The 19067-nt window shown below is 35.0% G+C and overlaps 1 protein-coding gene across 12 annotated transcripts in view; it reads right to left on the bottom strand.

Moving 5' to 3' along the window:
- Nucleotides 1-19067, bottom strand: part of spg (dedicator of cytokinesis spg) — a 64127-nt gene that overhangs the window by 18691 nt on the left and 26369 nt on the right. For 4 of the 12 annotated variants that reach the window (XM_067091262.1, XM_067091256.1, XM_067091260.1 and 1 more), the window contains exons 21-37: nt 17892-17993; nt 17110-17388; nt 15245-15404; nt 14813-14961; nt 12941-13026; nt 11142-11304; nt 10380-10622; nt 8785-8979; nt 8150-8299; nt 7494-7652; nt 7120-7302; nt 6338-6502; nt 4702-4785; nt 3952-4112; nt 3605-3761; nt 1296-1438; nt 772-914 (exon numbers count right to left, since the gene is read on the bottom strand). In XM_067091262.1, the coding sequence (XP_066947363.1) occupies nt 772-914; nt 1296-1438; nt 3605-3761; nt 3952-4112; nt 4702-4785; nt 6338-6502; nt 7120-7302; nt 7494-7652; nt 8150-8299; nt 8785-8979; nt 10380-10622; nt 11142-11304; nt 12941-13026; nt 14813-14961; nt 15245-15404; nt 17110-17388; nt 17892-17993 (2722 nt within the window). Of the gene's footprint in view, nt 1-771; nt 915-1295; nt 1439-3604; nt 3762-3951; nt 4113-4701; nt 4786-6337; nt 6503-7119; nt 7303-7493; nt 7653-8149; nt 8300-8784; nt 8980-10379; nt 10623-11141; nt 11305-12760; nt 12779-12940; nt 13027-14812; nt 14962-15244; nt 15405-17109; nt 17389-17891; nt 17994-19067 lie in introns of all 12 variants that reach the window. The other 8 variants (XM_067091253.1, XM_067091257.1, XM_067091251.1 and 5 more) reach the window with 3 other exon arrangements.

Genomic DNA, 19067 nt, shown 5'->3' with positions numbered 1-19067 from the left:
GGCACATACAGGAGTTCTAGTCTTTGAAATCAAGAGCCCTCTTTAATTCTTTGACTTTTAACTGTAATTTGTAAGTGAACATTATATCAAACTGGTCTCTGGAGAGGGCAAACTACATGTGCAAGCCCAAGTGGATGGGTCTACATTCAGTGAGATAAGTTTTAACCTTCAGAACGACTAGGCTGAATCACTATCATTTTCTTTCTCATTATCTCACCTCACCTCTCATCCATTTATATATAATATTCCAAAGTTGCAGAATTCTGGTGTTAATAGCTTCTATGTCACACATTTACATTAAGAGTAACGGATTTCCTGAATCAGCCAAAACCTATTCACTTAGTTTTTAATTGTAACAATGCTCTTACCAGAACCTAGTAACTAAACTACCCTAGTCTTCAAGTACTCTCCTGGATTCTTCAGATCTAATCACCACATTGACAGGCATATATGAAAAATCCAGACTAAAAGAAAGTGGGGCTGATGATTTTTGGCACTTGAGGTTGCAGGTGGCCCACGTGACAAACTATTACTGAATTGTCAGCTAGACAAAACCCTTCATGGTCTAGAGGCATCTGAAGACCATGAATATGGGTATATTTTAGTGCCTGGTTTGTATAAAAAAAAAGTTAATTTTGCTTTTGATAAAAATTGTGATTCTTGCACCAGTTTTCATAAACATGGAAAAATGAATGTAGGAATTATGCAAGGACACAGATGAGAGGCTTCAGAAAGACAAAACATTAGCTTAAAATGATTAACAATGCAAACCTCTTGGAGGCAATGGAGGTAGAGATTCCTGGGATCCTTGTGAATCACTCCAGGATGTATTGAGGGAGTCGTGGGTTCCTGAGTTTCTTGGTGCATGTGGACTTGGAGGTCGGGAGTGCCTCCACCTTTGGCTGTCGTCACTTCTGGGAAAGGAAAAATATTTTTAACTGATAGATACTGTTACAGATGATGTCTTTAACAGAACACTTACTTAATGTTTTACATTTAATATGGAAAAATGTAAAGAGTTTAGATTTTTGTAAATTCACTTAAAAGTAGCCTGTCTCTCCCTGTAGGGGGTACTACTTTAAATGTGCCCTCTGCAGGATTGTCAATGGCATCAAAGGTTCTCTGCAGTAGATATAAACTACTGTACTTTCAAACTTAGACAAAATTTCTGCACCATGATTACTCTGTCTTCAAACCAGTGGGAAACTTTACCATAACACACACACATGCTAACATAATACTACCTTTCCATTTACAATGTAATATGCAAGATACATTCTAGCAACTGTACTTACACTGCCTTCGATGATGGTACTATCACATAATCACTGTTGAGGGATTTAGTTAACGACTTGGGTGAAGAGCCTCTGCTGTCCGTAATGAATGCTGAACGAGGTCTGGAATCCCGTTGACTTCCTCCTACACCTTCATCCCATTCCTATTAGTTTTGACAAAAGAATAAATCATTAGTTGAGGACCATAAATAAGAATATTTCCCATATTTTCCTTATATTTGAAATTGCAGTGTATAAGCACTAGAACATCATAAACTTGCAGTGTGGTACATAAAATTTAATTAACACTCTGAGGATATACATGTATTAGTATTCTGTTTACAAACATTATTTTACCTAGTCTTTTCCTTATGCAGGTAAAACAAATCTCTTGGAAATTAGTATCCAGTTAACTACAACTAAGTGTTAGATGACACAAAATATTTATTCTGCTGGTGTACAAAGGACCAAGCTTCCTTGTTGAATGAAAACTATGAAATGAAGCACAGGTTTTAAAACACAACATAGAAGACTTTTGGGTTGAAACAAGAGCATTTGAGCACACGTTGTAATCTAGAATGAGAGCGAATATATTCACGACTTCTTGTGTCAGGCAGCCTATAACTGCTCCTGAGTACTCAATGGTTCCCGTGGCCATAGCAGCTGTTGCATCTTCAACTTCAACACTGCTCTTTGTCTGTAATTTGGCTGTGCCCTGTCTTCCTCAGGACCTCACCCACGGGCTATTCCTCTTCCCACCAACTTGGCCCCTGTGGAACATCTGTCAATGGTTTTAGGTGAAATGCCTCCTCCTCCTAGGAGCACTCCTCTCCCAAAATTTCGAATACTGAGACGAGAGCTGACCCTTCTCACCATATCACGAGGCCTTCTAAGGACTCAACTACCAGCAGTCTCATGTATGCAAGTTTTCTCAGTCTCCCCGACAGTCATGACTTGTACTGGCCTTCTACAGGTCATTGCAGTAGTTCTGAGTCACTCCACCTAGGAAAAGTCAAGTTACTAACTACCCACCTGTTGACTGTAATGAGGCCAAAAAAGACACCACAAACTGAGCTTCTGGATCTTTCTGTCCCACAATTAGCTCTCTTCTTGTAATCCATACATGAATAGTGCCACTACCTGACTGTCTTCTCTCCAACTGTGTCCTTAAGTAATGCTTCTCCTCACACTTCTCCAAGTCATTCTTCCCTCCCTAATCTCCTTCAAATGCCAACTCACCATCTTTAAGTAAGGTTTCTTTACACACTCATCCACCAGATCCCATGGACTCAAGATCCCCACCCACCCCCGACACCACTGTACTCCTATGAGCCAGTTTTGATTCTCCTAAGGATAGTGTTGATCTCTCAAAACTCAGATGAGGCAAATGCAAAGGATTTGCAAGCATTGGACAATTCCTTCATGGAAATCCTCAACTATGCCTACAACAGTTTTTCAAAGAACAACCCTCCCAATCTTTGCACGATGCTTTGGCTGCTGCTCCTTAGATAATGATGATGTATTGAGAATGAAGACCTTTGAGCTTCCTCTGGGAAAGTCACTGAATTCCATTCTTAAGAGTGTCTTGCTGCATACAAAGGGTAGCAGTTCCAGCTAGGGTTTTGACCATCCTAGTAATGCTCCCCATCACCTTCCTCTGCCAGAGTAGTGCCTTCAAAGATTTTATCAAATAAAGGGCTGCTCTTCTCAGACTAGGATTCCTTCATTCATCATCAAGTTAGTAGCTAGGGATGTGCTTCTGTTCTTGATGTTAACTATATCTACTACATGCTGATGAATGTGATGATCAAGAGGAATAGAGATTTCCATGGCCTCTACAGCATGGTCTGGGCATACACAATAGGGTCTTTCATTTTTCAACATATACCAACGTCCTAAGGCTATGATATGTTAGCAAAAAATTAAGACTATTTATTTATCATAAATAGGTCTTTAGGAAAGTTTTTAATTGGAAAAAGTACTTACAGGTCTCAATCAATACTAATAATAACTTACATAACCTCAATCCATTTCTATCCCTTTCGAGAGAACCCTAAAAACACAAGCTACAGGCAGTCCCCGGTTATTGGCAGGGGTTCTGTTCTGGTGTGATGATAACCGAAAATCACCTCTAACCGAAAATCGGCGATTTTCGGGGCTTATCAGCACTGAAAAGTGTCAATTTTTGGTTATCGTGCCTCTGTTAGGTATGTATCGGTGCCAATACCCAATTTTCGGCACCGAATATTGCTGATTTTTGTCGCTAAACAAGCCCCATACAACCGAATCGCCGTTAACCAGGGACTGCCTTCCACAGCTTAATACATTACCTGAGGTTTGGCATACAATTCATCATCATGGGATGCAGACTGAAAGTGAGCATAGAGGGAAGATGCCTGTGATGAACGTTGTGATGAGTGTCCTGATGTTGATGAAGAACTTAAACTAGCAGCACACTTGTCTGAAGGCAGTGGTGGTAAAGGAGAACTGTAAAATAAGAGAAAAATTAGAATAAATTCAGTACAATCGTTTATCATATTTGAGATTTAATAACTATAATAATTTGGAGATGGAAAAAATACACAATACCGTATGCACCATTCTATTAAACCAACAGGACATCTTGGAGGAAGTTTTTCAATATAATTTTCAAAATACATCAAGAAACCTGACTAACTTGATAATGGAACCAATTCTCCTGAATTCAGTGGCAGGATCAGAGTCAGCTCGTCTGTGTGTGAGAGGTGGAGGAGGTGTGGACTGCAGAGACGAAACGGATCTCTGGGACTGAGGAGTTGAGCATATCTTTCGTACCTTATTTCGTAAGTCTTCAAATACCTAAAAATAAAGGATATATGATGTATCTGTTTTTACGTTCCATTTGCCATCAAAATTAAAAAAAGTACCACCAGCAAAGAGGATATCAAACACAAGAGTGAAACTAATATAACATTACTAAGAAAGCTGATCCATTACTATCAAATGTAAAAAAAAAATTGATGAAACAAATTCAAATATACAGTAAAAGTCAATCTGAACAGACCAGCAGTAAAGGTAAATTAAATTACTCTAAATGAGAATTTTTCCAAAGGTACGTGATTAGTATCGTGGAAGAAACTAATCCATACAAAGCCCCTAAACTGGCAACATCCACCTAGGTGGGAGAATCATTTACTCCAGTTTCACTAGAAATTAGAATGCTTAACTGTATGTCTGAAGATCAAGCAAGGGTGGTAAGAAGTAAATTTTGGCTATGCCATCCAAAAGTTTAAAACTTCTATAATTAACATCTACCAGTCAAAATTGAACTTTCTGTGATTAATATCACGAAAGACATTTTAATCAACACTAAATCTCTGAAACTGGCAACAACATACATCTAAAAAAGTGCATGTAGTAAATATCAAAACTATCAATACCAAGTTACCTCTACTAGACGTCTATGCAAGGGCTGGTTGGCCAGTGGTGCAATCTTTCCATGAAGTTCAAGAGCACCCTCTAGGATCAAAGTCTGAAACAACAACAAAAATTAAAAACTGCAGAACTAGTGATATATAAAGAAAGTTGCACCAATCAATAAAATCTCTTCAATGTAAATTTGAATATGACATATTGCGAGCAGGGTGTAACTTACTGCATAAGTTCTATTCCATCATGTACACAAATTAAAGATAACAGAATTGAATTTATATCTTATCACTACAACTATATATTTTTTCCAAACACTGACTACCTAATTTCCTTGATGCTTACTTCAACCTTTTTCTTCAATACAGTATTGCTTACCATCTAAAAAAACAGTATCAAAACATTCATGTTTTGATAAATCTAGTTAGGCTGCTTTCTTTTGGCCCTTATCAACTTAAAACAACAAATGAATATAGAAAGCTTAAATAAATCATTAATCACCCCCATATACCTGAAAACCTTTGCGTAATCTTTTCTATGATTTCAGTTGCATTAAGTCCTACAACTTCTGAAAGAAATATTAACTTCTGCCTTTCCCTTCCCAGCCTTTGCTTTTGGTCTTCCCACTCTGCAATCAAACTTCAACTTTCTCTTGCTTTAATTTTCATCTCTCATTAAAAACAAATCCTTTGGGCCAATGCTAAAAGGGTCTAGAAAAGTCTCAGAAGTCTCATTAACCCAGTACAATTATTATTAAACTATTGATCCTACTGACTAAATTTACTTTCTTCATTCTACCAGAGCTGGTTATTTATTTAAACTTTTGTACAGATGGGCAATGCTGCAGCCACCTACATTGTAATATAGTCTAAAAAATGCTTAACAAGAGTTCAATAGGAGGTAAGAATATAAATATGAGACTATTATTTATGATTAAACAATAGAAGAGAGAAGAATATACGACATAAATACATGGCTCAAGTTTTCCTACCCTGAAGCAAAAGCCAATCATACTTAAAAAATATGTCAAAAGAGTAAAATTCTTATGAAATAATGTTCGATAGTTTACTTTTTATTTTAAAACATGTTATGCAATAAAACTACCCTCTATATTTCTTATCCATACATACATCTACGATAAAGTCTTTTTGTCTGCCAACAAATTTACAATAATACCTGCCTCTACATATGAGTAAATAAGTAACTTCTGATCAGGGAAAATTAAAGCAAAAATTCTTGTATAATATAGGTACCGAATTAATACAATATTATGCTTTCTCTTTAAAAGGTAATACAGACACCACCCTACTTGCGAACATTCAACTTACAAACATTCATAGATACAAACAAACATGATTACAAATTAAAATTGTAATTAAGAGTGCTCCCCTTTTCCACCCAGAAGTTCAAATTTTGTTTTGAGCACCTGTTCTGTGCATACAGTACTGTTCGTACAGTGTAAAGTGTTTTAGAATGAAAAAATGCACAGTACTGTATTGATTTCATTTCATGCTGTACTTAAATAGACATGAAGAGTACAGTAACCAACTTACAAACAATTCAACATACAAACGGCCATCCGGAACGTAACTCGTTTGTAAGTAGGGTGGTGTCTTTAACAAACTGTATTTACCCAGTCAAACAGCCAGCCTTACCTGCTCATTAAAAAGGACTTTTAGCCTATTAACATGTTCTGAATTCTCGGGATACATGTGGAGATAATCAGGGCCAAAGAAGGCATCTTGATATTTGGCTATGCCTCCATTTACTGCAGCATCAATGGTGCCTTGAAGCCTCATTGTAAACGGCTGGATGTTGTCCTGTCACAAAGAGGGAAAATATGCTATAAATTATAACAAAGAAAGACTTTTTGAATAACACTCTTACTTGTGGACTCTTGCATTGAATAAATCACAAAATTTTGATACAAAATTAAATGAAGAGATTAACTATATGGTCATCATCACACCCTCTAACACAATGCAATGCAAGGGGCCTTTGTGAAATCTCACAACTCATGTCTTTCTTGGGCTTTAGCTTTTACAAATCTTGACTCATCTCCAGGCTACCCCCCTCATACTTACCCTGAAAAATAGGTCTGGGCCTTCTAATTATTCTGAGGCTCAACAGACAATTTCTAGTTATATGTAAAGCTTGGTTGATCATTAATTAGTTAAAATTACTGAATAAAATAATGACAAATATTTAACATTCATGATGTGTCAATTCACTCTTTCCAACATTGAAAAAGTAAGAGAGAAGATACCCCCCAAAAAAAAGATGGATTCAGAAAATAAAAATACAGGGCTCTGCATTTAAATCTAAACTAATGAATGACAACAAATCCTATGAATGCAATTTAACTCCTCCCTTAATAATATTAATTGTTTAAGGGACTCAAAAAGTTAAAGCCAACAGATCTTTCAACACTTCTTACATGTGGATTAGCTCTGTACTGGAGGGACATCTGTTTCAGTTGCTTATTATTTTTCTCCACAGTCTCACAGGCACATTGGGGCGGACACAACTGTTCTATCCTCTGGTCTATTATTTCAAACCACTTGAGAATTCCTGGCAACTCTGACTCGATTGTGTATGTTATCCTCTCAATCCAGAGATTCTATAATAAAAGCACACAATATTTTAGTATATTTTGTATGTTGTAGTACAGTATTTACAAATCCAATCACTTTCATAGAAGACCTTTTAAAAACTACTAGTAAACCATAGTGACCGTTAACAAAATTGAAACATAAATAAAAGTTGCAAACACTAGTCAAATGTATGCATACAAACAGAATACATGAATACCTTAAACTCATTATCCTTGTCTGCACCTCCACGATATGTGGCTCTGTCATAGAAGAAACAGCGAACATGATTGACAGCATAGTACTTGAGAATCCTCTCATCAACTTCCAAGCCATCAAACTTTGGGTTAGGTTCTGGGATAGGTTTCACAGCGCAAATCTGAAACGAGAAAATAGATTCGATTAGTCCATAAAAATTGCCTGCCTAATAATATACTGTAAAATCTCAAATATTTCTATTTTTCCAAAAATTAGAATATACAGCTTTGGGTATAAATATACTTGCTTGCATCAAAACAGAAACTACAAAAGAACTAAAAACAAATATTTCCTGACTGAAAACCAGCCAAATAAAGGTTTTCCATAAACAAGAGTTTCAGATTATACATTTTAAAAGTGACAGAATGTGATACCAAATAGGAACAATAATTTATACAATCAACAGTTACTAGTGGTGGAGTTTAGTGTTAAGACGCTGGAGAAGATAACCCCTATTTTACTAACGGTTGTGAGATATTTCTCTATTCCTTACTACTGAAAGGATACAGTACAGTATTTATGCATTACTTGGCTTTTGATACCTATAAAGTACTCTATCTGTAAACAAGGGAGATAAAATGTAATGTATCAAACATCAAAACTGAATAAGAGACTTACCTGGATATACTGCCCATCAGATGAACGAATGGTATCATCTGGAGGAGTGTTAGGTGGGAGTATTTTTGCCTGGGGGAACTCAGTTTGTATACGCTGAGTAAAATCTCTTATTTGTTCGTATTCCAGGCCTCGATAGATAAATGCTTTATTCTGGAGAGACATGAAACAAAATCAATTCTAATTATCTAAGAGCTGACAACAAAAATACTATTAGAAAAACAGACAAACAAGAATGAGTTTACAGCCAACATAAGACACACAAGAATAAAATTTCTGTAAATATCACCCAATTATTCTGTAAATATCAACTAAAGAGACTGGATTATTTTATACTAAGTATCAGGATTTCATAAACAACTACCGTATCATCAAAGAAACAGAATAACTTTATACAGATATGGGCCATGTATAACCTATTTTCCAACTACAAAAATTAATAAATGCTCTTAAATAAAATTTTCAATCATCTAATACCGCACTTGATATACATGTAAGGGGAATAAAAGTTGACAGTGACATCTAATGCTGATGGTCACTGAGTTACATCTTTGCAGGCTCCAGTAAAGACTGAATACGTCACTTTTATGTTACACAAAGTTACAAGCAGCTACAAACATAACAGAGAGGAATCTTACCCGAACAAACAATGGAAGACCCAAGCCATAAAAGCCGACTCTAAAATACTCATTGTCGTGACGGTTGCAACTCAAAATTTCTTCATAGAACCTTGCTTGCCGTTTCAACACCTCGCTCAGCTTTTGATAATCAAATAGCCGAATTCGATACTGGGCTGCTAATTCTTCTAAGAGTGGAATACCTTCTTCCCAACACTGAAATAAAAAGAAATAAATTAAATTACATTAAATGTACTAAGAGTGGAATAACTTCTTCCCAACACTGAAGTAAAAAGAAATAAGTTAAATCACATTAAATGTACTAAGTACAAATTTAGTATATTCATGGTAATCAATGAAGCTCCTTCACAAAGCCAGTGCTCTTCTCATTTCCAGCCCTAGGAGAGCTGTTAATCAGCTCAGTGGTCTGGTAAAACTAAGGTATACTTTTTTTTCCCATCCCAAACAATAAAGTGACAAAGAACAATTAAACATTCACAAATATATTGTAATAAAAATCGAGATTCACAATCAGAATATGCTACACACAAAATGTTACTGAAATTACTAAACTATGTGCACAAAAAAGTGACAGTGTGCAAAATCCATGTTTTACATAAAAAAAATCATGAATTTTCATAAAAACTATTTGTCACTACTGCAACACAGTTCCTTTATAAATAGCACTGCTACCTAAATCATAACAAAAAACCATCAAAGATCATTCATAACCTAAGAAACAAAATAAATAATAAAAGATAACCAGCATGCCACTGATGACATATGAATGTCTGCTAGTTGTGCCACTCAGTGCATTACCAACAGCAATTGTTCAAAAGAATGCAGAAGATCAAAATTCAATTAACTACAAAAAAATATCAGAGAACCCAGAATTGTAAGGACCTTTCATCCCAACACTGTATATAGAATGTATCACAGAGAGTCACCAAGGAAAAAAACCTTCATGGTAGGAATTCAAAAGGATACTGGTTCTGGCAAATATGTAAAAATTTTACAGCATAGTGATTATTATATAACTGCAATTGAGTTTATTATCATTATTATTATTATTGGAGAAACATATCCACAGTTATGTACATGTACATATATTTAAGGATAAATCTGTGCAGATAGCTTTCTGGAATCTGTTCGATTCCCCTTTTCAATCTGACACATTGGTGTAACACCCCAACCAAGTACTAAATATAAAAGGACTCAAGATAAGCACAGTTCTTTATTATTATTATTATTATTTTGTGGTCATCAAATACCCCAAAGGAACTTCAACTTACAGTTTAATAGAAAAAAAGGTAGTATTTTGGGCAGTAGACTTTATGAGAGGAAAGCCCACACAAAACAAATATTCCATCCTGAAATAACTATATAATAAATGCTCAAAGTGAATAACTGGTAAGTAACCACTGTATGTGAGATGCAAGGACAAATTTGACACGTAGCAAAAGTGTGAAAAGGTTAAAATTAGATTCCTCCAAGACAGCTGTGCAAAAAAAAAAGGAAGCAAAACAAAAATATATTCCAATTTTGTACTACATACAATTAACTTGAATTAACAACTCTGAAACAACTCAAAATGGTCTTTTTAAACTTTCACATACCTTTCCTTTATCAAAATTCTCAATGATCTTCATGTAGATCAACTCTTTCCTTTGTGTTTCTGTCTGCGCAGGATACAAATGATCTGCATGCAACATCCTTTGTGTCCAAGCTAATTGACTAGCATGTAGTTGAAGGGTAAATGCTGCTTCTGTGAAATTGCCCGCTGGAAGGTGCAAATCGTGCAACTTGTATATATACCTAATGTACATCTCTTGGCGATTGATTTCATTCTTGTAAAAGTTCTGAAATACATATGCATTCAATGGGTAACAATATATGTTAAATAAAGACTTAAAAATTGATTCACATTTACAGTTACTTTTTCTGATGCATACATCTAATGATATACCTAATGTACATCTCCTGGCGATTGATTTCATTCTTGTAAAAGTTCTGAAATACATATACATTTAATGGGTAACAATATATGTTAAATAAAGACTTAAAAATTGATTCAAATTTACAGTTACTTTTTCTGATGCATACATCTAATGATATACAACAACCTTACAATAATGTTGTGTATTATACAAGGTAATGATCATGATTTTGCTCATCTCCAGACACTGCACTCCCAAGACTACAGTTAATGCAACAATCTTTACTTTTATAACCATGAATTTAAAACAAAAGTACGTGATTACTGTATAAAGTTTTACCTTATCAATATGGGCCAAGAACACTGCCAGAACTGATATGAATTTGTACTCCTCCTAAATAACACATTCTACAAAATAGGGAAAATTGTTTGTTCAACTTACCAACAGATTGACTGTACAGCTCATTCTTTTGTCACAATTTTCATCACCTTGCATTACATTGCGGTAATCTAAAAGACGCTCTAGAAGTCTTGTTACAGAGTTGATAAATGCAGTGCCAGATTCCCGCCATACGGGGTCATTAGATCGCACCCTTTCCAGTAGTCTGCAAAAAATATATAAACATTTATCAAAGCAATTGAAAAAAAAAAGGATTATGAATTTAGGCCAAACCACTAGGTTGTCAAACAAAAGAACTGAAAAGTATAAAATTTTAAAAATTTTCATGTTCCATGAATACAACCTCTTACTCTACTTAAGCCTTGATGACTGGTAGACACAGTTCGGTGACTAATAACTATACACGTTAAACAATAAATACACATTGCAAAAAAAAAATTACAGGATTATCAACGTGTCTAGTTTACAACTACAAGAAACTTATATCCCAAGATATCCATGAAAACACTAGGATACAAATACGTAGTAGTGCAGAAGCTTAAAAATTACCTTTTACACATGGCCATAAAAGTACCAGTTACAAAGTGCCTCCAGAAACAAACTGTAGTTGGAAACCTTTCTCAAGGGGCATGACACTGTAATAGCTAATCAACTTGGAAACAAACATTTGTATTGCATCTATCCATACTATTTACACAGAACTGAAAAGGCTTTTAAAAATGTTATACCATCTTAAAAACACTACTATACCAACAGAAATTCAAGATGGTAGGCTGGCAGTCAAAAATCCACTTACTGAGAAGCACTTCTCCCTGGAAAGCTATGATATTTTCTACCAAAAAGATTGAGGCCCAACACAATTTAAAGTTAAAGAATTCAACTTCTCTCAATGCTCTTTTCTCCTTTCCAAATCACACTATGTTTCACTCCAAACACAGTGGTTGTACACAATGAATTAAGTCCTTATGCATTAGAAGATAAGTGGAATAGATGTTGTGCTCATGCAACCATAATGTTTCTACAATAACAAACTCTATTCCACAACTATTAATCATACGGAACCTCATTCTATGCAAAGGATTCTAAGCCACATCAACTTGACAGATCTTGAAAGATGAAAGACCTCAGAGGCATCAGCCAAGGTCTCATGAGATGATCTGGTGAGACTGTACAGAACCAAATTTCACTGTAGCCCAAAGAATTAACTTGATCTACAAGCTTCTTTTGTAAATTTCAAAATGCAAAAAAAGTTACAGGAATTTAAAATGCAATTTTCTTGGTTTCCTCATCTGTAAACAGCATCCTAAATTATATCATAATGGATTCTCATGAAGTCTGAGCACCTCTTAAAAGACACCATCTAAAGATGATACAGTCTATAGCCTAAATGGTTTATATAACAAAATTTTCATTTTCATCTCTTCTGGCGAAGTAACAAAATAAAGTATATTTTCCCTGGAACCTAAACATAATTTAAGAAGAAAATCTGCTCGCCCTGTGACACCCTACAAAAACTGTTTCAGAAACTTAGCATCATCTATGCAATATATAAAACTGATAGGAAAAATTAAATTCAAAAATTACTACAAAATGAACAAGATGCTAGCAATGACCAACAAGTGCAAAAACTACTTGACATGCACCAAATTGTAAACACTTACACAGCACTTAAATGTTCCCTGGGAGTAGGCATGAAATCAATTTGAAAGGCTTAAAGACATATCTCACTGATCTTACAGGCAACAAGTTAAAACCCAAAAATATTTCACTGTACAATTCATACTTCAGTTACATATATCACCTGGACACTTCTGTAACGCTCCACTGACATTCATACTTACATGGTGTTGAAAAGCTGCCGATACTCGTCATCGCCTTTATTTTCACTAACCAAGATATCTAACTTGTCTATCAGTTCTGTTTCAACCTGGAATCAAGAAAAATACATCATTACATAAAACCAATGAAACTATTATGTCGCCTTACTAAAAATTTTTAACATTTCAAGCATCTAATACTGGCGATAGTGCAGAGCTAAAATTTTCGATAAATTATCTTAGCTAATAAAAAGGGTACACTAATTACAACTGTCCAATACACTAATTTTCTTCATATTGGCTTTTGTCGAATATCATGAGCTACAGAACAAAAGACTGTCAAGTCTGGGGATATTCATCAGCACCAATCTTCTCAGCTCATTTTTGATGAGCCTTTTCCAGGCATTTCTACCAATCATCTGAATAGCTCATTTCAAAGTTCATATCCAGTTTAAGGCTTGATGTATTTCATTGGCAAACCACAACATTATTGTCCCTATGAGACTGAGTGGGAAGTTTTGAGGAGCCTACAGGTCTACCTGATGAGTCATTAGCAGCCACTGCCTGCTTCTTCTTAGTCCTAGCTACAATAGCTTGGGTACTTATATATATAAATATTCAGTCTCTAGGATATTTGCTCCAGTGCAATGGGCCATTCCTTGCTTCTGCCACTCATAAGAAACTTTTCCACATTTACAAAATGGTAGGATCTTCAGTCACCTGCTCACATTCAAATTTGGACACCTTGCATAGCATATGAACATACCTTACGTATTTTGATATTTTACAGCCAGCTAAGTTTTTATACTAAAAGTGTTACAGTATGGATAAATTTGGGATTTTATTACTGCATTCACAAATGCAATAACAATGTTTGGTAATTAATGAATTAAATTTATCATAAAATATATATATACTATGGTGTCTCAACCTAAAGGACAGTTGGGGTCTGCCTATCCTGGTAAATAATGAATTCTGTTAGGTACGGAGGACTTAATCTAAACAACAGTACCTAAGGGCCAACTTAAATAATTTACAGTGTACATCAATTCCATATAAAGTAATCAACAGCCTATCCTAACCAGTATGTTGTAATTATCATCCAATTTAAAATAATGGTATACTTACCAGTCAATTTCTTAGATAAATCAGCAAAACGAATACCTTCTAAAAATACATACAGTACAGTACACTGTATACTGTATAATATAGCCTAACAAAAACAGCAGATTGCAGTAGTTCTATTTGCACTTACAAGATACTATAACAACACAAAACACATATAATAAAAAATAAACATCTTGGCACCTCTGTTTTCACATAAGGTTCAAAGCACTACACAATTACTCTGCCCCACCCTTTTGAGATAAAGGCCCTAGCACTGGAACAGCCTGACTGTGGGCTCTTAAGTCACAACATCACTTGCACAAAGGTTTCAAGGTCGGTAAGGTTCCCTTTGGTGTTGCCTGTCTAATACTGTTTGGTGACAAAGCACCATCACTCATTTTTTATGGTATTTATTCATTGAAATTATTGTAGTTTACTGTAACATACAATATACTGTACTGATCCAATCCAAATCTAACTCTCTGGTTTGTGTGGTTGAGGGATATCTCCTTTAACAGCAAGATTTTTATATAATAATTCAAAATCATACCAATATAAGTCATATATAGCTACATAAAACATTCCAATCTTTTTCGTTTCTTCTAATGGTCATTCATTTATCAGCAGATCATCTCAGACATGAGTTTGCTCCCCAAACTCCAGAAGCAACTCTGCTACCTACTGACTTGAAACTATTTTTCTGTAACCTCTTTATGCCTTCTGAATGATGAAAAAAAATCTACACAGCCACTAACCTAAGAAGAAAAAGGATACATGCAAAAAAATTACCTGTTTGAAATTGCCCTTTGCTTGTTGTTCCGCCTGCATCATGTCGAAAAATATAGGAAGAGTTGCCTTACGAAGTTCTGGTTCAGGTACTAATGTAACCTCTAGGAATGGTCCAACCATCCCAGGTATAAAATGAAGGCGATGGTCATCTGCATAAAAGAGAAGAGAAATTAATGACGCATTCCACCTTTCCCAAAGAATACTTATCACCTAAGAGGTTAAGTACTATGAGGACAATATGGAATAAGACATAAAAATTCATCTCTGAAGTTTTCCTACAGTACTGTGTTACAATATCACCTTAAATAAAGTTTGACAACTAAAGGAATAAGCTTAAAACTCACAATAATATGACTGCCATGAATAAGAAATAGGGTTAAATGCTCTTTTATGAAAATCTAAATTACGAACAACTTGAAAAAATAGTTATACCTAGATTATGCCACATGGATAGGATTTGGAAGCCCATGAGTACTCTCATGTCATTGTACCGTTCTAATACTTTGTGGCGCTTCTGCTGTGAAAAGTGTTCTAACTGCAAACAAGGCTGCGTTAAGAATCCAACTGCCAAATTCAAATAGTTGCTCCATAGCTGAAAAAAAAAAAAAGGATGAGTACATTAATAGCATAACAAGACCAGAGATAAAAAGATAAAAAAAATCACCTTTCATATTTTCTGGAAAATAAAAATGATCTAGAAGTCTGCCAAGGATGGTATGAGTTGATCAAAACAAAGAGGGTTACAATGTAAAAATCATATGACTACATATGCAGAGGGTGTGTAAATAGCAGTTTTATTATTTTTTGGTCAAGAAAACAGTTTTTCATATCAGTCAGTCAATCAACTTACGACTTGCCTCTTCTTGTTGCCTTGTCTGATTGTCATCTTGACACTACTGCTTTAGCTGCTTTTTTCATGAATGTAATGAATACTTTGTGTATCCATTATGTAAAATGACTTCAAAAAGTCTTACCAATTCAAGGCTAGCAGCAACCATATAGAACAGTGGGAATATTATCTGGCATATTGGTAAAATATATATTAAAACAAAGAATGAACCAAACAAAAACTTCTTTCAGTTTTCTTCTGAAGATGGAAAGAGAAACCCACAAGATTCTTGTGTATAACTTGTAAATATTTATCAGTAAACAAGTTATACACAAGAATCTTGTGGGTTTCTCTTTCCAAAAACAAAGAATGTTACCTATTTTCTGTCCACTAGTACATAACTTCAAGGTATTGTAATAATTGTTTCAGTAAACCCCTCGTATTCATGTTCTCACGATTCGCGGACTCACGTATTCGCAGATTTCTCTGTGGAATGTATCTACCCATTATTCATGGAAAATTCGCCCATTCGCCGTATTTTTCACCGAGAAATATTCACTAATTACTGTATTTTCATATCATTTTCAGGACTAAATGCACTTTTTGTCATAAAACTATTAAAATACTCAGGTATAAGCATTTTTAGAAGGTTTTTCTTATGTTTAAACTATCAAAATAGGCAGTTCCTAGTGTTTTTAGAGGGGTTTTAAGTATTCGCGGATTTTAGCTATTCGCGGGGGTGAGGTACGCATCCCCCCCAAAATACTGGGGGTTTACTGTATACACTTGCCATGAACATGCCTTGATGTGGATATCAATGCATAACACATACGATCCCTTATAAATAGTGATTACAGTGAACCCCCCGTATTCAAGTTGTCAACGTTCGCGGACTCATGCATTCGCGGGTTTCTCTGTGGAACATATCTAGCCATCATTTGCAGAAAATTCGCCGATTCGGGGTATTTTTCACTGAGAAATATTCACTAATTACTGTATTTTCATATAATTTTCATGAATAAATGCACTTTTTGTGATAAAACTATTAAAATATTCAGGTATAAGGATTTTTACAGGGTTTTTCTGTGTTTAAGCTATCAAAATGGGCAGTTCTAAGTGTTTTTAGAGGGGTTTAAAGCATTCACGGATTTGACCCATTCGCAGGGGGGTGTGGGACGCATCCCCCGCGAATACGGGGGGTTCAATGTATAACAGTGAATATGAAGTACAATTATAGCCTTCAGTACCACCATTTTTATTCTCCAAGAAATTATGCAAGATCTTCGGAAACACGGCCACAAGAGAACAATATAAAACTGAAAAAATAAATGGTACATCTACTGCAGTCTAATGTATAGAAATTTACCTTACAGAAAGACTGCTTAAATATGTAACAAGATGGTAATTGTGAAAACCAAGAATAAAGAAACTATCATCAACAGCAGGAAAAGAACACTGCGTATATTACCTGATTATCAAAGCGTCCCTGTTTCAAGAATGTTGATATGAGTGGCTGTGCTATTTCTTGCATGGCAGTCAGTATTGTGTGGTTGGTTACCATCCTCATGACAAACCAGTCGCTGGGGAAAACCGCTGCCCTGACCAGATCTGACAAAAGGACTGTAGTCGAATACAAGAGATGCCGGAGGCGATGAGCATCTGCCCCTACATTAGCATCCCAGAGTCTGCTGTAATGAGCTTCTTCCATTAACTGCAAGATCCCCATTAAACAAGCAACTAGCGTACCCTGCAAATAATTAATAACAGGAAAAATGAAACATATTTCTATGTATTCCTAATGAGTGCCAAGAAAACTCTACTCAATATACCACAGCAAATGCTACATATTCATGGCTACAGTATCACATATTTATTTTACTACATGAAGGCATACGGAATACGTAATTCAAAGAAGGTATAGCTCTCTTAGTTATTTTCTTATACAGTTTATTGACCCATGATGATAAAATTTGAGGTTAAACCTCAAAAATGCATCTTTTCAGCTTGAGATGAATGTCAACATAAACTATTCTCTTGATACAGTATTACTGTACTGTATACTGAAATTAGTATATACGTGATGTTTGTTAAAAGATATGAGAGAGAGAGAGAGAGAGAGCGCACGTGTTTACACACTTGTACAGTATATTAAAAATGTTATTACAGTATTCCATAAATTACGAGAAGAAAATCTTCCCTAATTTATAAAAGTAAACGTATAGAATATTAGTACAACAGCGCACTACTTACTGAGCTTGGTGCCGTCCTCTCCAAAGAAAGGATCAACTGCACGACAACATCAAACAATGTCAACATGACTGTTTCAACATCTTGATGCAGTGAAGGTGGCAACTGAAATAAAAGGATACCATATTAAATAACTATAGTACAATGTATATAGTTAGATAGACACAAATTTCGGTAAAACAATGGAACTCCATCAAAATTATTTTTTCCAATTTGAGAATAAAGCTTCAAGAAGAATATTAGGAGTCAGATGGCAAGATTAAGTTAGAAATTATACTGTAAGGGATAATACAGAAGCTCCATATGCATATGAGTAATGATGAAAAGGAGATGTGATGGTTTGGACAAGCCCAACATTACTGCACAATTTGATTACAAAATCACAAATCTATATATATATAAGTACTCTAAAGAAGCTTCCATAAAGCCACACATACAAATTAGTACATTCACTATTTTTCTTAACATAATTCAATCATTAAAAAAGGAGCAGCAGCAGGTCTTTTCCTAAGAGCCCACTGACTTTGCAAACCGGGTTAATTTGACAAAGAGGTAAATTTCAAACAAACTTTGTTTTCATGATTTAGTATATCCAACCTGGTTTCTGCTCAAAAAATAGAAAGATGTAAATACCATCAAATAGAGAAAAAACAGTGGCCAATGGAAAGAGAAATGAATTTACCATAAGGCAATAAATTAGAAGTCAGCAAAAATCTTGGGGGATAAACATCATAAATTTGTAAGTCATTTTGCCAATCCTATCCATAAATCCCATTGTAAAAACAAAAGTGAAAAAATAAAAAAAAAGGAAGAAGCCAGGGTACATGTCATCAATAGTAAAGATTAAAGTTTGCCTTACATGGAGAAGATTGGAAGAAATCTAAAAAAATGTATCAGGGAGCACAAAAGACCCTTTAATGTTAACAATAAAAATAATGCAACAGCATTACATACTTGGGATTCTAGTCATAAAATAAATGTTAAGGATAATAAAATTCTATACAAAATCAGTAAGGTGAAGCACTGTAGGGTTGTGGAGGGGGTCCTAAGTAAGTCAATACCATTGGTGGCTGAAAACAAATCTTTTAATAATTAAGAGAAACACCAGCCATATTCTTGAAGAAACTTTGCACTCTCCAGATTAGTAAGAGAAGCTAATAATCCAGTATATTTCTCGGA

The sequence above is a fragment of the Macrobrachium rosenbergii genome, chromosome 48, assembly GCF_040412425.1.
Source record: "Macrobrachium rosenbergii isolate ZJJX-2024 chromosome 48, ASM4041242v1, whole genome shotgun sequence".
Classification (NCBI taxonomy): domain Eukaryota; kingdom Metazoa; phylum Arthropoda; class Malacostraca; order Decapoda; family Palaemonidae; genus Macrobrachium; species Macrobrachium rosenbergii.
This window is presented reverse-complemented; position numbering and strand designations above follow the sequence as displayed.